Below are 20997 nucleotides of genomic sequence, written 5' to 3'. Positions count from 1 at the left end.
TCTCTCTCTCCTCAATCTTCTCAGTGTCTTATCCCCACTCTCCCCTTAGCTCTCTCCCAGGACCCTTACCCTCACTCCACCTCACCTCCGCAGCCTTCTCTTGGGGGTCAGCTGTTCCCCTATCCCCCTCTCTTGCCCCCTGAGACTCCATTATATGGTTCTGTTCCCAGCAGCCCTGCCAGGCTGGGGAGGTTAGGGGTTTCTAGCACAGCTGGGCCCTGAAGTTTCCCAGAAAACTCTCTCCACCTCCCCTGACACATTGTTCTCTCATTTTTTGCTGTCCAGGACCCTCCAAGGTCAGGCCAAGGCTAACTGGCAGCGACTTTCTGCAGCTGGGGAAACAGTCATGGCGGGGTTGCCTTGGGGGATAGAATTCCTTGGGATGTGTGTCTGCTTCCTCCCCCAGCCTGACTTGGAGCTTGGGGATGGGAATCAGTGTGTGTGTGGGGGTCCCATCTCAGGGCAACAGAGATGGACGAGGCCTCAGTAACCTTCCAGGGGCTGTCCGTCCAGCTTCTGCTGCAGGCGTGGCATTTTCACCCACCTGCCCTTCCCCATGGCCTTGTGCACAGAGTCCTTGGTCCACCAAGACACTGTCCACACAACCTGGATCACAACACATCGTGTTTTCCCACAGCCCTTGCTACACCTGCTTCAGTGCAGCTGGAGCCCAGACTCCCTTTGTCCCCATCCTCAGGTGGCCTTGTCTGCACGTGCCCCTCATTTCCCAGCCTCCTCTGAAAGTTGCCTGGCTGTGCTGGTCCTTGATGGGTGAGATGGCAACTACGGGAGCACAGAGCTTCCCCTCCCACTCCTTTCCTGGAAGCCCTGAGAGTCACCACTAGCACCTGTCAGCTGCCCCACCCCTTACCTCTCTACCTTAAAAGCATCGCACCTCCCTGGGGGTATGGGGGGAGGGTGCAGCGGTGCAGTTTGACCCTCACACCTGTGAGGGCTCCCTAAGTGCAGTGCAGGATATGGGGGTCCAGGTTATAATCCTGCCCTGGGTGGTGTGGTAGACTCTGGTCTATTTTCCCCCACTTGGGAAGTGGGGACTGGCCCTGATTCTTTGAGCTAAAGCCGGCTCTGGGAGAGCTTTATCCAGCCCCTTCTAGGGGCTGGGGCCACACCTCAAAGGCTGCTTGCCCACCGGTTTTCCACCCGGCGGTGACTGCCTACACCCTCCTGCTGTTGGTCCTGTCTGTTCTGGGGCAACCCGAATTTCTGGGGTCAGGTGAGTCTGGTGGCAGGCAGGGACGTGGTGAGGAGAATGCACGTGGGGTGCGCTCTCTGGGTCAGGGTTTTCTGCGATGGAATGGGAAAGCCATCTAAGCGCGCGCACCCCTCTTGGTTCTCGGAATTCTAGGTTCCCCTACCCCACCGAGCCCCATTTCATGAGTAGCTTCTGTCTGAGCTCGGGAGCCAGGTTATTCCAGCACTGCGGGCGCTTCTATTCCCTGGGCACATACCAAACACACCAACTGCCAGAGACCATACTGGCTCCGCTCAGCCTCCACCAAGGAGCTCTCAGGGAAGGTCAGTCGTGAGCCCCAGGATCCCCCACAGCTATGGCGCCACCGACGACGAGAGGTCCCAGCCCTGTTGCGTTGTCTCCAGGACCCGACCAGCAGCAAGAAGGCCAGCGCAGTGACCAGCTTGCTGGGTGACATCTGGAATGTCTCTGCCGCCCCTGGCCTCAGTTTACCCATCTGTATATTGGGGTTACGACCGCGTTCCTTTTCCCCTAACTCCTTGTGGGCTTACCCAGAGATCATCTCCTACCGGTCACCCCCCCCAAGGGGCACACATGAGCCACCACGGACATTAACGTCCAGAGCTGAATGAAATTGTTCGGTGTTTCAGTCTCATTCCACCCTCCCCATCTGAGCCCGGTCACTATTGTATTCTTCCCTTTTATCCATGCACATTTTCCCTCACGGAAGTCCCTCTGACTGTCTAACTTGAATCCAATCTGCTGTAGCTCCTTCACGCCAACTCAATCCATGCAGCTGCACGTTCTGTGGGTGGTTTTGGTACACCAACCCGACCCCAAAACAGCCCTCCTCCCTCCCCGGGGTGGTAGGGCTGAGATTTGCTCCGGCTCGATATTCCACGTGCGTCACTTTACGTGTACCCAGAGGTAGGCTGTGAGTTTCAAGTTCAGCTTCGTTCCTTGAAGATAAAGGAGCGAGCTCTTTGAAAAACAGCGGAATTGGGAGCCCAAGAACGTAGCGTTCGAAGGGGTAGATTTCTGCGTAGAACGCGGGAGGCCAAATGGAGAATCAAGCGGGTTAGAGAAACAAGGATAAGGATTGGACGCGGGGATTCGAAGGGGGCGGGGATTTGAAGGAGGCGGGGATAGAACACAGGGATTTGAAGAGAACAGAAATAAAACCAGGGACTTGAATACCCCGCGAGGCACACGCAAGACAGAAATCCAGGTTCCTGGGTGTTGGATAATCCGGGGTGGGCAGGAGTTCTGAAGGCCCGTCGACCAAGTCGTGGACTCGTCGCTCTGGGATTGGTCGTATGCAAGTGGGAGACGGGTCTGCGCTCTAAATAGGGGTTTGGGAAGGTGTACTCCGGCTTGGTCCCCAGGATCTGATCGGCACACCCCCGATTCAGCGTAAGTACCGGCCCGGAGGGGTCCCAACTGCTGCGGGGGCTGGAGGCCTGTGTCTTCTTGGGTTGGGCATGCGAGCCTCTCCATCACTTGTCCTGGACGCATGTTGGGCTCACAGCCTCAGCATCCCTGGCTGCGAGACATGCGCAGTAGGATGTTCCGTCTCCCATCGTCTCTAGCTCCAGGGGCGGGGGGGGGGGAGGGGACGCTGGGCCACCCCAGAGAGGGTGAATTTATAGACAGTCCCCACCCCACCCCCGCCTTGGAATGGGAAGCGGAAATCGGGTGGACAGTGCCAACGTCCGGCAGGTGTTCGTGTCAAATGAGTCTAGGACTAATATTTTTTTATCGAGACCCCTCAACTCACCCTGGACAGGTTTCCTTCCTCCACCCCCGAATCTTAAAAGTCCTATATTGTGAGCGCTGCTCCGGCACCACGTCATCGGCAGAGCCGCAAAAGGGGGAGATATCCTTCCCGCCTCTCTGTTTTCACAGAGATGCCCAATTGACGTCCCCCCCGACACCGGAGTCTCAGCTGGGACCCTCAAGATACCCCAGGTGCTTAGGAAGGGTGAGCTGGCATCCTGTATTCTTGGGTCAGCGGGAGGAGAGGGCTGAGGACCTGGAGTCCTGGGTCTGAGGGAACTGGGGGCTAGGGACCTGGAGAATGACCCTCTGTTCTCCTCCCAGGGGTCTAACGCGACATGGCTGAAGCACACCAGGCTGTAGGCTTCCTACCCTCACTGACCTCCGACAGGGCGGAAGTGGAGTTCAGTGCCCCGGTGTTGCAGGAGATCTACCTGTCCGGACTGCGCTCTTGGAAAAGGCATCTCGCACGTTTCTGGGTGAGGAGGGGTGCAGCTTGGTCTCCTTCTGGGAATCCAGTTACCTGCTTCCAGGATGCCTGAGGCCAACTTCCAGCATCCTAGTGGTCCCACTTCTGGGACCATATCACCCCTTTCTGGGATTTCTGATGTCCACTAATAAGACCCCTAAAGCTATTTCCTGGTTTGTAGCCGACTTCTGGGGTCTTCAACCTCATCTACTAGGAACCCCTATTGACCTCTTATACCCATTTCCTGGACCCCCACCTTCCCCACATCCCCAAACACAACTTTCACCCCCATTTTTAGAACTCAGTCCCCTTCCCATGATGCACATCTCATCTTTCCCTTTTATCTCCAGGCTCTAAATTAGGTGCTCCCCTATCGTTTCTCGGCCTTTTGGCTAAGATCAAGTGTAAACTAGGTGCTCCCCTTTCCAGAACCCCAAGACCTGATCAAGATCTTGGGTAGCCCACTCCGCAATCCTGAAAGCCCCTCAGTTCTGAGTTGTGAACCTCTAATATCTGTAACCTGCACTTCTCAATCCCCATAAATCCTGCTGCCCCAGCTTTGGAAAAGCCCAACTTCTCCTTGCCCTGGCTCTAAAATACCCATGCCCTCCATATAACTAGAACCCGTGTCTGCCCCACAGTCCCTGGTTCTAGAACTCTGGCACCATCTACTTACAGAGTCTCCCTGCTGGTCACATCCTCTGTCTGTCAACACAGGTCTTAAACACCTGTGGGGTCAGCCAGGACTGAGTTTGAATCCTGCCTCTGCCACTACTAATTGTGTGGCCTTGGGCAAGTGCTCCTTAGTTTCCCCACATGTTAACAGGGATAATGATGGCCCCTTCCTCACAGGACAGTCACAAGGATTAAATGAATTCTTACATGAAAGCACTGAGCGAAATGCCTGGCCCAAGGCAAATGCTGAGTAAGTGTTAGCTTTTGATAATATTGTTTTTCATTCATTCAGCAATTGTCTGTGGAACATTTGTTCAGGGTCTGGCACTGTTTGGGGCATTAAGGACACGGCAGGGAGCAAGACAGAAGGAATCCTGCCCTCATGGAGATCTCCATTTAGTTGGAGTGGAAGACAATAGAGAATAAAAATAAGCATATATGTATGCATATACATGTTTAAACTAAGAGAAAATTACATATAGAAAAATGTACAGTTTTTTTTAAGTAAACTGAATTTTCACAATACCTGTATAACCAACTCCCCATCAAGACAGCACTGCCACCATTCTAGAATGTTCCTTCAAGCCCTTTTCCAGTCAACACCCCCCACCTCGCCCTCACTGTAAGGCAATCATTGTTCTGATTTCTATGCTTATAGATGGATTTTTACTGGAATTGTATTGTTGAATATTTTGACAGTCACCCCTGCATAAGAGTTAAGACCTAAAGCCCTTTCCAGAGTCAGATGTCCCCTATGGCCAACGGCCTCCACCAGATGCTCACATTAGTATTAAATGATAATTGTAATGATGGTCACTCTTCCCTTTCTAGCCTACAGCCACTTCTCTCCCCGAAGGTCACCTGGAGTTCTCATGTCTTTCCTCTTTTACCTTGGGACCCCAGGAGCCACCCTGAAGCCATAGCTGCTGGAACTTGGTACCAGGGTGAGGGCTGTGCCCTCCCCAACACCAGAGCTGTGATTCCATAGACCGATTGCCAAGCCTCAGTGTCTTCATTTATAAAATGGAAACCTTGACTGTCCCTGCCTCAAGGGATTGTTGGAAGTATTAGTTGTCTTAGCAGAAGGCCTGGCTCACAGGAGTGATGACTCTAGCATTGCCATTATTTTACGTGCCATGTAGGTGCTGTGTGACCTACAGCATGTTAATAGCTTCTCTGGGCTTCTGCTCCCTCATTGCTAAAATCACATTGGGTAGTAGTGTGTCTGGGACTCTACACTAACCAATCCCTTTAAATCTATTGCTCTTGAGGGCCTTCTAAGGCAGGCCTGTTGTTAGCCCCATTTTACTGATAAAGGAACAGCAGCCCAAAGAGGCGCTTTCACTTTTTCCCAAGGTCACACAGCTGTTAAGATGTAGAACTCGAGGCAGAGCTAGAATTAGCAGTCTGGTTCTGATCCCATGCAGATGCCCACTATTGTGGGCTGCTTTTCTAGAATGTGGTCCCAGAACCTACGCCATGGGGCTGTTGTGAATGATGTTTAATGGATGGGTCACTTGGGCCAAGCGTGTGGCATGATATCCATCGCTTAGTGGGACGTTCATCAGCAGGAAGTCAGAGTGTCCCCTGAAATGGTTTCCAAATGAATATGAAATTTGGAGACACAGCAGACTCCAGAAGACAGTACTTTGTAGGACATCCTGTTGCATTAGGGTCCCAAGGCATCTGCATGGTTTGAGTGGTTGCTAGTGGACCCTGGAGCCAGGGGACCTGCGTTTAAATCCTAGCTCCACCACTTGCTGGCTGTGTGGTCTTAGACAAGGTCAAAGTGCCATGAAGACATTCCCTGCTATTATGAAGCCTCTGTTCTATTGCAGTCCAGAGTGCCAGATAGAACTGACAAGTTCTTTTTAAAAAGAAAAATGAAACAAAAAATAACCGCATTCGCCCGTAACCTTTTCCTGCCAAGCCAAAGGAAGATTGTCAAGTAAAATCCCCAAGGAAAAGTAGAGCAGCAATAGAAAGGATCACTGTAGTAACAGTTATTGAGCATCTACTGTGTGCCTGGTTCTGAGCTTTGCAATCCAGCCACTTCTCCAGGCCTCTTCTAGGCTTTGTTTTTCTCCATAGCACCTAGCACCATCTGATACGCTACACTAAATCCTTGACTTATATAGGTGTTGTTTCTGTTCCCCAGAAGAGCAGTAATCTTGCTGTCCTGTCACTGCTATAGGATTGCAATAAGCATTTGTGGAGTGACATTTTCTCATCCAGCTCTTGTGATAGACAGCCCTTTGAGCCAAGTTCTGGATCATTCCCATTCTACAGATGAGGACACAGAGAGGTGGAATCACATGCTTGTGGTCACTCAGCTAGTTAGTGACAGAGATTTGAGTCCAGGTTCTAAACCCTGATCCCTGAGGCCTTCTTGTTCCTTAAATGTGGGAAGAGACAAAGTGGTTTCTTGAGCCTGGTTATTGCTGCCCCACCAACTGTAGCTCTTATCCTGTCTTAGCAATGCTCTCTGTGTGACCTTGAAGCTGAGGATTTTCATTTGTGTTAGGTTGGTGCAAACGTAGTTGCTGTTTAAAAGGTTAAAAACAATTGCAAAAACCGCAATTACTTTTGCATCAACCTAATAAAATGCGATCATCTTACTATCTACTTCACAGGGTTGTGGCGTAGATTTAAAGAGTTAAGCCTTGTAAATCCCTGACACATAGTCAGCGCTCATTAAGTGTTAGTTATCTAGATCACCCTTCCCTAGGAATCTGGTTAATAACTCAGCACTTTCATTCACCCCTCACTCATTACATGGCCAGGTAGTTCTAGAAGGCCTACTGAGCTCCAGACCCTACTGTACCTGGGGGCTCATTTTGCCTTCAAGGTCCTGCCTGAGAGTAACCTCCTCCAGGAAGTCCTCCCTGACTCCCTTGGGCTGAGCAACCGGCCACCACTGCTCCTATGCTTATCCTACTGCCATTATCACTCATTCCAGACTGACCGCCCTGAGGGCAGAACCTAAATCACTCTGTTCCCCACTGGGTCTTGAGCACCCAGCTCAGGGCCCAGTACACACTGGATGCTCAATCAATATCTAAGAATGGTGCTTAGAGGACACGATAACTGATTGGATGGATGCCCTCTTTTTGCCTACAGAACGACTTTCTCACTGGTATGTTCCCCGCCAACCCCCTCAGCTGGCTCTTCCTCTTCAGTGCAATCCAGCTCGCCTGGTTCCTCCAGCTGGACCCTTCCCTAGGACTGATGGAGAAAATCAAAGAGTTGCTGCCAGACTGGTGAGCTCCCCACTTTAGCCAAGTAACCTTGCTAATCCCTTTTCCTGCACCCAGTAAGCTTCTGTATCAGTGTGGTGTGCCTGCTAAAGAAAAACTCTGAGGCTTACTTTGGGACAGATTAATAAAGGTGCAGCGTCAATAAAAAGGAGGTGATTTCCTCTATTCTCTCTGCACATTTTCCATCCTGGCTGCTTCTTGCTAAGAAAGAAACTAGAAAATGTCCAGGTATAGTTGTCTATACCAATGAAAGTATGAACTCTGCTAGTCCCCAGATGTGTACTCTTAGGTGAAAGATCACCATTCTTGGTGTCAGGGTCTTCATCTGTAAAATGGGGATAATAATATTTGCTTCTTAGCATAGTTGGAAGAATTAAACAAAATCATGCATGTGGAATATTCAGTACAATGCCAGGAAGTTATTAAATAAAAAGTTGTAATGTTATAGTTGTTGCAGTCATTTTGGGTAAAGGTTTGGCAACCAGATGCCGGTGAAGTGGCAGGTTCTGACTGTTAGTCCCCCTGGGGAAGAAGGCAGATTTTGTGCAGACAGCCCCAAAGGGCAGATCTTGGATCAGAGGTAGAAACTTCCAGGAAGACTAGATTTACCCAGTCTATAGAAAGGAAGTGACGCACCCCAAGACCTCCAGGTGTGATTTGCTCCCATGTCTATTCCAACTTTGCAAACATGTTGTTTTACTGTAACGTTAGACCAGTTTCCTAAACTTTAGTTTGTATTTGAATCACATGTCAGACTTGTTAAAACACCGATTGCTGGGCCCCACCCCAAGAGATTCTGTTCTAGTAGTAGGTCTGGGTGGGGCCTAGGAATTTGCATTTCCAGCAAGCTCCCGGTGGTGCTGATGTTGCTGGTCCAGAGGCTAAACTTTGAGAACCACTCCCTTAAAGCATAATTCGATATCTGGGAGGGAAAAGTGTCCCTTCAATAGAAATACCACCTGTTAAGCACCTACCAATTAACACGGGAAGTGATTCTAAAAGGTTGGTGTCCCCACAATCCTGGGCGGAGTAGGTGCCAAGAGAAGATCACACCTACTTTACAAATTAGGAAACTGGACTTCTCTGACTCTAATTCTACGAGATAAACCTCCAAAAGCCAAAACACCAGAGTCAGAGAATATCAGGGAGGGCAGGGGCTGGATGGGGCTGGAAGACGGGGGGATTCTGAAACTAGGGGACCCAGGCCCATCCTCTCTTCCTCTCCCCTCAGGGGAGGACAGCACCACAGGCTTCGGGGGGTCCTGGCTGCTGCGCTGTTTGCTTCGTGTCTCTGGGGAGCCCTGATCTTCACACTTCACGTCGCTCTGAGGCTGCTTCTGTCCTACCACGGCTGGCTCCTGGAACCCCACGGAGCCATGTCCTCCCTCACCAAGACGTGGCTGGTATGTGAGGGGCAGAGCCCTGCTCAGGCCTCCAGGAGCCGCTTCTCTGTCCCCTTCTCTCTGGGTCTCTGTCCCCTTCTCTCTGGATCTCTGTCCCCTCTATTTTTAGGTCTCTGTCCCCCTTCTGTGGGTCTCCATTCCCCAACCCCGGGTCTCTAGTCTACTCTCTATAGGTCTCTGTCTTCCTCTCTCTGGGTCTTTTTTCCCTCTATCTTTAGGTTTCTGGCCCCCTTTCTCTCGATGTCTGTCCCCCTTTCTTTGGATTTCTGTCCCATTCTCTCTGTGGGTTGTCACATAGACCCCACCCCATCCTTGGCCCCGCTGAAAGGTTTAATGACCCACTAATTTTCGCTTCTCTCCAGGCCCTGGTCCGCATCTTCTCCGGCCGCCACCCGATGCTCTTCAGTTACCAGCGCTCCCTGCCGCGCCAGCCCGTGCCCTCTGTGCAGGACACCGTGCGCAAGGTGGGCCTTGTACCGGGGGATGGGGAGAAGAAGCAGGCGGGGTGGGCGGGGGGCGTGACCTACCTTCTTTTCCGCCTTGTCCCCTCAGTACCTGGAGTCTGTCCGTCCTGTCCTCTCGGACGAGGACTTCGAGAATACCACGATCCTAGCGCAGGAATTCCTGAGGCTGCAGGCGTCACTATTGCAGTGGTACCTGCGGCTCAAATCCTGGTGGGCGTCCAATTACGTGAGTCCCCCATCCGCAAGGCAAAGGTTCTGAGCCCACCCTCCTAACCCTGAGTTATACGCCCCGCTCCACGCCCCGCCCATAACCCCTAGACCCTGCGGCGATTGGAGGTCCGAGACACTCAATCTCAACCCTGCCCCTACGCTTCAATAATTTAAACCCAGCCCCAGATGCTCTGATATTTCGAGCTCCTCTCTACTCTCCAATATTCTGAACCCCGTCTATCGTGTGCCAACACTTTGAGCTCCGCCCTCCATGGTCCAACGTTCTGAAACTGGCTCTCCAACCTAAGCTCCGCCTCCAGGACCCGCCCACATCTGGAGCTCCGCCAGTATTTGAACCAGAATTCCGGGACCTATCCAACATGTAACCCCTCTCCTGGCAACACCCTAAGCCCCGCCCCCAAAGTAGTTCTTTCCCTCCACCCTCTGCTCAAGGACACACCTTCCCTAAATGGGCTTCTATTCTTAGTTCAGGAGAGCTCCTTGGGAAACTGAGGCATAGAGCGAGTCAGCGATTCCCCCGAATCAGGGCATACCGGGCTCCCATCCTATAGGAAGCCTTATTAGCCTCAGGTAGCTTGTGAAGGTGGAGGTAGCAATGAAGAGACAGATGGGATGATGTAAGTATCTGTGTGGGCGGGGGAGTCAGAGGAGGCCGCAGCTGGATGAGAGGATCATGGTTCCAGGAGGAGAAGGTATTAGGTCTGAGTCTTGAGGTTTGGCGAGAATTTGAACCCGTCAGGTTGATAGGAAGGAACAGCTGAGCAAAGGTGAGGAAGTAGGAAAGTTGTAGGGCGTGGGCTGGAGGCAAGGAGGCTTTACTCTGGTTACAACGAGGAAACTCAAAGGCGGTGGTCATGAGAGGTGATGGCGGAGTGGTGGGGAGAGGCCTGGACTCCAGCTGAGGACCCTGGACTTTGTCATGGCGGTGCTCAGGAGCCAGGGGGAGATTCTCAGCAGGGGAGGGGGAAAGTCTGGAAGGGAGAGGAGACGCTGGAGGCTGGGAGGCTGGGGTGAGGGTTTAGAGGGAGAGGACAAGGCCTGAGAGGCGACTGTGCAACAAAGGGGACAGGCAGAGTGCACCCGGGGTCAGGAGGGTGGGGCTGGGAACTGCCGTGCTGTCAAAAGGAGAGGAGGAAGAGAAGGAAGACGGCAAAGAGGGCACCCATGGTCTCACCTGGTGATGGGTGGGGGGAGCTGTGTGGCTGTCCCTTACATGAGGAGAAGGGGAACAGCTTTGGTGTCAGGACACTGAGTTCCGTGGAGGCAGTCTCCGTGGAGACTGACCTGGAGGGTCCAGGGGAGACACCTCAGAGACCTGGTGAAAGGGCTCAAGAAAGAGGCCGGGTTGTGACTGCAAACTGGGACCCTCAGCTTTAGAAGAAAATTGAAACATTAGACTTGGATGAGATATCGGAAGCAAGAATATAGAGTGAAAAGGGAAGAGGGTCTGGGACAGACCCCCAAGGGGTAGCAGCATGGAAGTCAGACAAGCATGATGGAGGGCGCTAAGTTGTGTCTGGAGAGGTAGAATGGAAGCCAGGCCTTAGTTTTTACATTTTTTTTCCTTCATGCTCTTCAATCATTCTGCTCTAAAAAATTAAATAAACACACACACACACACACACACACACACCATGGATGTATTTCACCGTACCTCTAATTACAACATACACCATCATCTAATGTACAATGCAGCTCTCACACTGTAAACACGTCCTTTTTGTGATCTATGTAGTTTCACGTTGTTTGCATTTTTATGTGTTTTGTTGGTGGTTTCGCTGTTGAAAATGGCCCTCAAGTGTCATGCTGAAGTGCTGCAATGTGCTTTATGGAGAAAATGCACATGTTAGATGAACTGCCTTCAGACATGAGTTGTTGGCCATGACTTCAATATGAATGAATCAACAATATATATTAAATAAGGTATCTTTAAGCAGAAACGCACACGAAGCTAGTTTATGTATTGATTGATTGGTGAAAATGTGGTGACCAGAGGCTTGCAGGAACCTGATCGTGTCTTTCCCCAGGAGCAGTGGTTCAGTCTTCACTAATTCAGTGTTCACAGCGACTTTGTAGAACAGAACTACCGTGAGTAACGAGAATCAACTGTGTATGAAAAGAGCTCATCTAGACTTATTTAGACAGATTTGTATCAAAGACCACTCCTGAGCAAACTTTTAAAAGGAAGCTGTCAATATAGTAAATTGGCCAAGGCACCCCCTAAGACTTTCACATTTAGAATCCCAATTTGTCTCACTTGCCTCTTGATTCAGATTTGTCCGTATTGTCCCGGTTTCCCCACAGCTTTATTCTCTGTGTTGTCAAGAACCTTGGGATATAGCACTTCGTGAAAGATCCTATAATATAACCAAAGCCAAGCATCACAGTGTGCTATAATGGCTTTTAGTAAAACCAGCCTAATTTGATTTTGCTTTGGATATCACCAGGTCTGATTCATTCCTCCCCTCAACCACCCCCATATTGTTTCTGGTGGTTAAAATCTTGCTCGGTTATCTCCAGGATTTTCTTCTGAGCCATAGACATCCTTCAGCAAACTTTAATGCTTTCAATGCTTTCTTTTAAAAAAAAGTTGTATGTTATACATATAATGTTACAATGTTACACATATGGTAAAATGCACAAATCTTAAGTGTACAGCTTGGTGAAATTTTATGTATGCGTATGACCATATAATTGCAGCCTATATCAAGGTATAGAACTTTTCTAGCATTTGCTGGAAACTTCTGGATTTTTCCAGAAGATGTTTCACATTCCCAGAGAAGGACAACTATATCCTGCCTAAGTATAAGGAAGTGTAAGATGCCATTGACTTCAAGATGTAAGCAAACATGTATGTCTTCATAGATTCTATGACAGAAGAAAGGAAAACATCTAGAAAATATTCAAGTTCCCTCTGACCACCTCCTGGTAATTCTTGTCCCTCCCACCATCGCCTGTGAAAAACACTTTGGTCAGGGTCTTTTCTGAGCATATATAGACATATATTTCTAATCGTGGATATATCTATAAAATAAATTTTATTTATATACAATACATATAATTGTAATATAATATAGTTATATATTATATAATATAGAAAACATATGTGTGATATGTAAAATATACATAAGTATGTAATTTTTATTGTGATAAAATATACATAATATAAAATTTACCTTTAAAAAAAATTTTATTGGGGACTATTGGGGGGCAGTGTGTTTCTCCAGGGCCCATCAGCTCCAAGTCGTTGTCCTTCAATCTAGTTGTGGAGGGCTCAGCTCAGCTCCACGTCCAGTTGCCGTTTTCAATCTTTAGTTGCTGGGGGCGCAGCCCACCATCCCATGCAGGAATTGAACTGGCAACCTTATTATTGAGAGCGCGTGCTCTAACCAACTGAGCCATCGGGCTGCCCCAAAATTTACCTTTTTAAATGTACAATTTTAAGTATATTGACAATGTTGTGTAATCATGACCGCTATTTCCAGAACTTTTCCATCATCCCAAACAGAAATTCTGTGCCCATTAGGCAAAACATCTCCATTCTGTATCTATGAATTTGCCTGTTTCAGATTTTTCATGTAAGTGGAATCACACACTATTTGTCCTTTCGTGTCTGACTCATTTCCCTTTGCATAATGTTTTCAGGGCTCATTCATGTTGTAGCCCATACCAGAACTTCATTCCTTTTTACGTTAACATTCCACTGTATGGATAGACCACATTTTGATTGTCTATTTATCTGTTGATGGACACTTGGGTCTTGGTAGTATTTTTTTAAAATTCTGGTGGGATCGATAGACATATCTCATTGTGCACCCGGCCTTTCACTTGGCAGTATATCTTGGTGCTCACTCTGTCAGTAATATATTATAGATGCACCTTGTTGTTTTTGACAGCTGTGTAGTATTCCATAGCATGAGTGTAGCATGGTTTAGCTAAGTGACCCCCCACTGATGGACTTCTAGGTTATTGATGGTTACTGATCATGATGGCCTCCTTCACTGAGCTCCACCCTCCCTGTTGGACATAGCAAAGTCTTGAGGGGCTCGAACTTCCCACTTTCCCCCACCCCCCACCTTGGCCCCAGCGCCCCAGCTGTGTGTCTTTCTGCTGTACTCCCAGGTCAGTGACTGGTGGGAAGAATTTGTGTACCTGCGCTCCCGGAACTCTCTGATGGTGAATAGCAACTATTATATGATGGTGAGAAGGGGAGAAGGGGGTTAGGAGCTGGAAGGGGGTGGGGTTCATAGTTCCTGGCTCTAAGATTGGGGTGTCTGGGAAGAACGTGGGTGACCCAAATCACAGTCTGGAATTCACCATCCCTCTTTTGGGGTCAGTACCAGTGTTTGGTGTCAGTGCCCACACAGGGGCAAACCTGACCCCAGGCGTTTTGCTATGCCCTCGGCCGGCCCCCAGGACTTCCTGTACGTCACGCCCACGCCGGTGCAGGCCGCTCGTGCGGGAAACGCAGTCCACGCCCTCCTCCTGTACCGTCTCCGCTTGAACCGCCAGGAGATCCTGCCAGTGAGAGGGCTACCCCTGGGGGCTGGGGGCTGGGGACAGGGGCTGTGGTCCTGTGCCTGTGGGTACATGTGGGTCCCCGGGGAAGGGGAGGCCAATTCACGAGCCCATGGTCTCCTGCAGACTTTGCTGATGGGAATGCGGCCCTTATGCTCTGCCCAGTATGAGAAGATATTCAACACCACGCGTATTCCTGGGGTCCCGAAAGGTGAGACCCCTCTCCCTTCCTTACTGACAGAGGAGGAACAGTGTAGGGGCTAAGAGCATGTTCTCTGGAGCCAGCCTATCCCAGCTCCATCGCTCTCTAGGTGTGTGACCTTGAGCAAGTTATTACCCTCTCTGAGCCCCAGTTTCCCCATGTCTAAAATGGGATAATAAGGGTACATAGGGTGGTGAGGATTAAATGAGTGCTTAGAACAGTGTAAGCCACGTAGCAAGTGCCTAATAAGTGGTCGCTATTCTTATTATAATGTTTCTGACCTTCCTGTCCTCCATGTTTCTGCCCACGCCACCCCTAGACCACATTCGCCACCTCCGTGACAGCCGACATGTGGCCGTCTTCCACCGGGGCCGATTTTTCCGCGTAGGGACCCACTCCCAAAGTGGCCTGCTTTCCCCACGCGCCCTGGAGCAGCAGTTCCAGCGAATCCTAGACGACCCCTCACCCGCCTGCCCCCACGAGGAGCATCTGGCGGCGCTGACCGCTGCTCCCAGGTGAGGGTGGGAGGTCGGGGTGTTCAGAGGCCCAGCCCACGTCCAGAAGTTGCAGAGGGCAGAGTTGGGGGTCTGGTGGAGGCTGGGCAGGGTGGAGGGCCATCCTAGGCAGGATGGAGGGCTGAGGCACGTCCCCCAACAGGGACATGTGGGCCCAAGTGCGGAGGTCTCTGAAGACCCAGGCGGAGGAAGCCTTGGAGGCAGTGGAAGGGGCTGCTTTCTTTGTATCACTGGACTCTGAGCCCAAGGGGCTCACCAGGGAGGACCCCGCAGCTTCCTTGGATGACTATGCCCACGCCCTGCTGGCCGGCAGGGGCCATGACCGGTGAGTCAGCCTGGGGACTTGGACTCCACCCCAACCTGCGACCAGAACCTAGTATCCAGAGGTAAGACTCTGGGCACTAGATAGGCAGACCCTGGACCCCAGACCTGGGCGTCTCCAGATCCGGGGGCCCCCTTGATCTGAGGACCCCAGACCCAATGCCTTGAGACCTGGGGACCTCTAATCCAGAGAACCCCTAGGCCCAGGACCCCAGACCCTGGGACCAAAATCTCAGACGTGGACCCTTAGATCCAGAGACTCCCAGATCCAGAACCCCAAGTGTGGGGGGACCTCAGACGAAGAACTGTAGAATCCTCAGACCTTAATGCTAGCACCCTAAATCCAGGACCCCAGCCCTGGGACCCCTAGACCTAGAGATCCTCAGACAACTTCCTAGATGCCCACCAGGCGGTACGCTGATTTCTGAGCCCCCTGGGACAGTGTCCCTAACCTCCCAGCACCTGGTAAGCCTGGAGCCTTTCTCGGCATGTTCTTTCAATACCCTCAGCTCTCCAAAGCTTAGACGCGTCTCAGAGGCCATCCAGAACCACGTGCTAGAGATCCCACCCTCTTAGAGACCCCCATACCAGCCCTAATTCCCAGAAAAATCTCCCCACCCTGAAACCCCCATAAGTCCTACAGAGAACACCCCAACTTTCCCCTGGCCCCCGCTCTATGATGACCACTCTGAACTCTCCCCCCACAGCTGGTTTGACAAATCCTTCACCCTCATCGTCTTCTCCAATGGGAAGCTGGGCCTCAGCGTGGAGCATTCATGGGCCGACTGCCCCATCTCAGGACATATGTGGGAGGTAGGGCAGCCAGCCCACACCCTGCCTTGGGGACTGCCACCCCCATTTCCAAAGACCTCCCTTTTTGGGGCCTTGGGATCAGAGGAAAAACGGAGGCTCAGAGAAAGGCAGAGACCAGACTAGGGCCACCCAGCAAAGAAAGGAGTCTGGGGTTATGACTGTCCTTTGATGAATGAGCAATTGGGGCTCAGAGAAGGGAGGTGATTTGCCCAGTGTCACAGAACCAGGAGTTGCGGAGGAAAAAGATGAATTACGAATGCTCTGAGACCAGAATGTGAAGCCTTTCAATCATGTCACACTGAATTGGAACCATCTTCTAGCTCTGGCTGGCTGTGTGACCTTGGGCAAGTTACTCCCCTCCTCTGAGCCTCAGTTTCCCCCTTCATCAGGGGAAAAGTTGGAGAACCTTCGCATCTCTATTTTATTTAGTCCCTAAATCACAGGGGGTGGTGTCCGCATCCCATTGGGTTCCCAGTGTTTGGATGGGGCCCAGCGTGGGGATCGAGCATGAGTGAGGGGGAGGGAGGCCCCTTCCAGACCTCAAGGACAGCCCAGGTCAGCATTGTCTCTTCTGTGCCAGTTTCTTGTTTATAAAATGGGAATTTTTTCCCTTTGATTATATCGGTAAATGAAGCTCTCAATTCAATTCAACCTCAGATCTTCAGACGCTTCATGTCAACATATCTCTTCATATCAACTTAGAATGAAAAGATGTCACGTAGAGTGAGACAAAGAGAAATGCAAGGCTAGAGGGTAGTTGGTACTCAGTCAGGGCTGGCTTGAAATATTTAGCAATGTTTAAAATATTTAACAATAATAAAAAAGCAGGGTGTGGGCCCATTCGATCAGACTGAATGCTGCTGGCTCTTTACCTGTCGGAAGTACAGGGTCAGTAAGCATCAGTTGAGTATTAATATCAGTCCTGCTCTTGATGAACTTGAACCTGAGAACCCACCTGTGAACATCAGGGGTTTCTGCTTCTCAGGGACTTCCCTCCACCCCGAGAAGGGACTGATAAAAGAGGTCCCTGGTTAGATGGCCCTTGGACCACAGGGAAGAAGGGACTCTGACAGCCTCCATTTGTACACAGTTCACTCTGGCCACAGAATGCTTTCAGCTGGGCTACTCAGCAGATGGCCACTGCAAGGGCCATCCTGACCCCTCACTGCCCCAGCCACAGCGGCTGCACTGGGACCTTCCAGACAAGGTGAGGCTGGGTTTCTGGGCCTCTCCTCCAAGTCCCCAAATTCCTGGCTTTGACTCTAAACTTATCGCCACCCCCAATCTCACCATTCCCAATCGCTACTCTAACCCTAACCCCATCACCAATGCCTTCCTCATCTCCAACCTCAATGCAGTTCTACCCCAGCTCAAACCCCAGCTCCATCTCCACCCCAAACTCATCTCTATCCCAACACCATCACCATACCTTAATTCAGTCCCGTCTCCAACACCAAACCTATCTGAAACCCCAACCTTAACTCCATCCCCATCTCCATCCACCTCCAGTCCCATTCCCAGCTCTAACCCTACCCCCAGCTCTAACCCCAGCTACTCCTTCCTCCCTCCTTCTCTGGCAGATGCATCTATTAATCTCTCTGGCCCTGAGGGGAGCCAAGACCTTATCTGGAGACATCGACTGCCACGTCTTCCCCTTCTCCCACTTTGGCAAGAGCTTTATCAAACGCTGTCACCTCTCTTCAGACAGCTTTATCCAGATGGCCTTGCAACTGGCCCACTTCCGGGTCAGTTGGGTTCCACAACCCCAGCCCCTCTCAGGACCTCGGTTCCCTGGCCCCCCAAGACCTGCCGCATCAGCCCCGTTCATGACTCTTCTTGGCCACTGTAGGTCTCCCGCCTTCATTTCTCTCTCCCAGCCACATATTCCTGAGGGGGAGAAAACTGGGGGTCCAGAGGTGGGTCAAGTCTGTGAAGACTTCTGAGCCCAGCTGACAGGCTCCTCTTCTCTTTGTCCCCCAGGATAGGGGTCAATTCTGCCTGACTTATGAGTCAACTATGACCCGCTTGTTCTTGGAAGGCCGGACGGAGACGGTGCGGTCTTGCACGAGGGAGGCCTGCAACTTTGTGAGAGCCATGGACGACAAGGAGAAGACAGTGGGTGTGGGCCTCACTTGAGGCTTCTGTCATTTCCACGCCCTCACTGATACATTTGCAGACATTTACGGGGCGCCTTCTGAGGGCCGGACCCATGATGGGCACTAGGAACAGGAAGGAACCAAGCCTGGTCTCTGACCTCGAGGAGCTCAGTGATGGGGGGAGACAGATAGATCAGCATAGTATGATAATGGGGCTCACACAGGGCACCGGGGGAGCACACAAGAGGGAGTCCTGGTTGCACAATGTAGCTCTCTTTGATTACTGAGCCTCTACGTCATTCCTCATGTTCCCTGTATAACCTCTCTGGTCAGAACCCCCCAGGTACCTCTGTTCTCGCTCCCCTCTACCCTGTGTGGTTCCATGAAAGGAGGTTCAGCAGAGTCAGACAGACCTGGGAACCCATCTGATTCTGGTCTGCCTTGCTATGTGCCCCTGGGCAAGAGACTTCCCCTCTCTGAGCCTGTTTCTCCTCTGTAAAACAGAGTTGCTATCTCTGCCTTGCAAGGATGTTGCAAGTTGGGTTGAGGCCAGGGGTGTGCCAGGCCCCAGCAGTAAGCCCACTTCCTGTTTTTCCATGGCCTGTGTGACCTTCCCGGGGACCCCAGGACCCACAGTGCCTCACCCTGTTCCGCTTGGCGGTGGATAAGCACCAGGCTCTTCTGAAGGCAGCGATGAGTGGACAGGGGGTCGACCGCCACCTCTTTGCACTCTACATCATGTCGCAATTCCTCCACCTGCAGTCGCCCTTCTTGGACCAGGTTGGGGTGCAGGGAAAGGGTTAGAGAGGGAAGTAGGGAGCCACTGGGGAAGGGAGGCACTTGAGGGCAAGGAGGATGATGTTGGAAAAAGGAGGTATCAGCAGAGGAGAGAGTTAGGGATTGGGGGGGCAAGAGAGAAAAGGAGAGGGCAGAGAGAAGGGAAGAGGGGTGTAATCGTGGAAAGAAATGGGAGGGGCTAATCAGAAAGAAGGGTGGGGTCATGAGAGGAGGGGGCGTGGTCAAGTGGTGCAGAGCAGAGTGTGGTCACGGAGGGGGAGGGCAGAACTGCAGACTAGGGCAGATTTAGGGGAAATGGGCAGCCAGGGGAGGAGGTCAGAAAGGACCAGGGCTGTGTGGAGTGGAGTTGAGCCAAGGGGGCGCAGACCTGCGGGTCTGTCTTTATTGCACACGTGACCTGACCATCTCCTGTCCCTTAGGTTCACTCGGAACAGTGGCAGCTGGCCACCAGCCAGATCCCTGTTCAACAGGTCCACCTGTTTGACGTCCACAATTACCCCGACTACGTTTCCTCTGGTGGTGGATTCGGGCCTGTGAGTGGGACTGGGCGAGACCCCAGCTCTCTGGACTCTGGGCCCTGAGAGAGGAGGGGGCTGGGGTCTACATGCCTGTGTAGTGGGGGAGGAGGGGACCTGGGACTCTTTTGTTCCCCTCACTCTGTCCCTTTCCAGGTCAATGACCATGGTTATGGTGTTTCTTACATCTTCATGGGGAATGACACAATCACCTTCCACATCTCCAACAAAAAATCAAGCACAAAAACGGTGAGATACACCCCCGCCCCTCCTTCCTCAGGACCCAAGAGTCTGGACTCCTAGCTCCTTTCTAGCTCCCTCCTCTCCTACAACCTAAGAGTCCAGACCCAGCCCCCTCCTGCCCCACAGCCCCTGAGTCCAGGTCCCCAGCGCCCTCCTCCCTCAGACCCAGGAGTCAGGGACGCCGGCGCTCTTGTTTCTCAGCCCGCAGGAGCCCCTCTCCCAGCATCCCCTGGATGTGAGCCATTTCTCCTTCCAGGACTCCCACCGGCTGGGGCAGCACATTGAGGCAGCACTGTTGGACGTGGCCTCCCTGTTCCAGGAGGGGCAGCATCTTAAGCGAGGGTGCAGAGAGCTAGGGGAGGACTCTGGGCACAGGGTTAACTCTCTCCCTTGCCACACAAGGGGCTCCAGGACATCCACGACACCCACCAACTTTTGACCCCTTCCATTGGGGAGCTGGTCTCCCCAGGAACAGTGGGAGGGTCTCTATGGCTGGGCTGGTACAGAGGCAGCCTGTTTGGGTTTGGAAATCCCACATCTGGTCCAATAAAGATGTGTGAACTGAGTATGTGGTATTGCTATGCTCCTGGGCTGGGCAGGGGTGGGGAAGGAGAGAAGGTCCTATCCATCCCCAAGCCCAACCAGACATTCCCAGTTACCTCCAGTGCGCTGGGCACTTCTTGTTCATCTAGTCTGATTAAAGTGATACTGTTGATAGGGTGAACTAATGTGGTGTTTCACCCACATAATCGGAGAAAATATTTGCAAGTCATTTATGTAAATAAGGAGTTAATATTCAGAACTCCTGCAACTCAACAACAACAAAAAACTCCAAACAATCCCATTCAAAAATGGGCCAAGGACTTCAATAGACATTTCTCCAGAGAAGATACACAAATGGCCAGTAAGCACATGAAAAGATGTTCCTGATGGTTGCTAGGAGCTGGGTGGAGGGAGGAATAGGGAATGCGGAGGTTTTGTTTAATGGGTATAGAGCTTTAGTTTTGGGATGATCAAAAGTTCTGGAAATAGGGCCGGCCCGGTGGCTCAGGCGGTTAGAGCTCCATGCTCCTAACTCCGAAGGCTGCCGGTTCGATTCCCACATGGGCCAGTGGGCTCTCAACCACAAGGTTGCCAGTTCAATTCCTCGACTCCCGCAAGGGATGGTGGGCAGCGCCCTCTGCAACTAGAAACGGCAACTGGACCTGGAGCTTAGCTGCGCCCTCCACAACTAAGACTGAAAGGACAACAACTTGAAGCTGAACGGCACCCTCCACAACTAAAATTGAAAGGACAACAACTTGACTTGGAAAAAAGGCCTGGAAGTACACACTGTTCCCCAATAAAGTCCTGTTCCCCTTCCCCAATAAAATCTTTAAAAAAAAAAGTTCTGGAAATAGATAGCAATGGTTATACAACATTACAAATGTAATTAATGCCACTGAATTGTACACTTTCAATCCCCAAAATAATGTTTAGAATAATTTT

At 51.3% G+C, this 20997-nt stretch overlaps 1 protein-coding gene across 2 annotated transcripts; it reads left to right on the top strand.

Annotated features, from left to right (window-relative positions):
• The first annotated feature begins 77 nt into the window (after positions 1 to 77).
• CPT1C (carnitine palmitoyltransferase 1C) lies at positions 78 to 20074 on the top strand. 2 transcript variants are annotated; one of them, XM_074316078.2, is made up of 20 exons: positions 78 to 2626; positions 3119 to 3194; positions 3314 to 3468; positions 7254 to 7393; positions 8622 to 8793; positions 9156 to 9257; positions 9346 to 9483; positions 13611 to 13688; positions 13905 to 14012; positions 14133 to 14217; positions 14528 to 14723; positions 14866 to 15048; positions 15752 to 15857; positions 16948 to 17064; positions 17438 to 17602; positions 17838 to 17972; positions 18581 to 18733; positions 19171 to 19284; positions 19423 to 19515; positions 19766 to 20074. In XM_074316078.2, the coding sequence occupies exons 3-20, from the start codon at positions 3328 to 3330 to the stop codon at positions 19946 to 19948; spliced, it is 2409 nt and encodes an 802-aa protein (XP_074172179.1). In that variant the 5' UTR covers positions 78 to 2626; positions 3119 to 3194; positions 3314 to 3327; the 3' UTR covers positions 19949 to 20074. The 2 variants fall into 2 exon arrangements, with proteins under 2 accessions (XP_074172179.1, XP_088656163.1); XM_088800037.1 differs by having other exon boundaries at positions 19711 to 19933.
• Positions 20075 to 20997: the final 923 nt, after the last annotated feature.

The sequence above is a fragment of the Rhinolophus sinicus genome, chromosome 8, assembly GCF_057876585.1.
Source record: "Rhinolophus sinicus isolate RSI-liver-muscle chromosome 8, RSI-T2T, whole genome shotgun sequence".
NCBI classification, from domain to species: domain Eukaryota; kingdom Metazoa; phylum Chordata; class Mammalia; order Chiroptera; family Rhinolophidae; genus Rhinolophus; species Rhinolophus sinicus.
The sequence above is the reverse complement of the archived record's forward strand: the minus strand, read 5'-3'. Positions and strand labels throughout refer to the sequence as shown.

Coding starts and splice junctions, on each gene's coding strand:
- CPT1C (XM_074316078.2), top strand. CDS start 3,328: ATGGCTGAAGCACACCAGGCTGTAGGCTTCCTACCCTCACTGACCTCC. Junction 7,394..8,621: donor AAAGAGTTGCTGCCAGACTG/GTGAGCTCCCCA, acceptor CTCTCCCCTCAG/GGGAGGACAGCACCACAGGC. Junction 15,049..15,751: donor GCCGGCAGGGGCCATGACCG/GTGAGTCAGCCT, acceptor CTCCCCCCACAG/CTGGTTTGACAAATCCTTCA.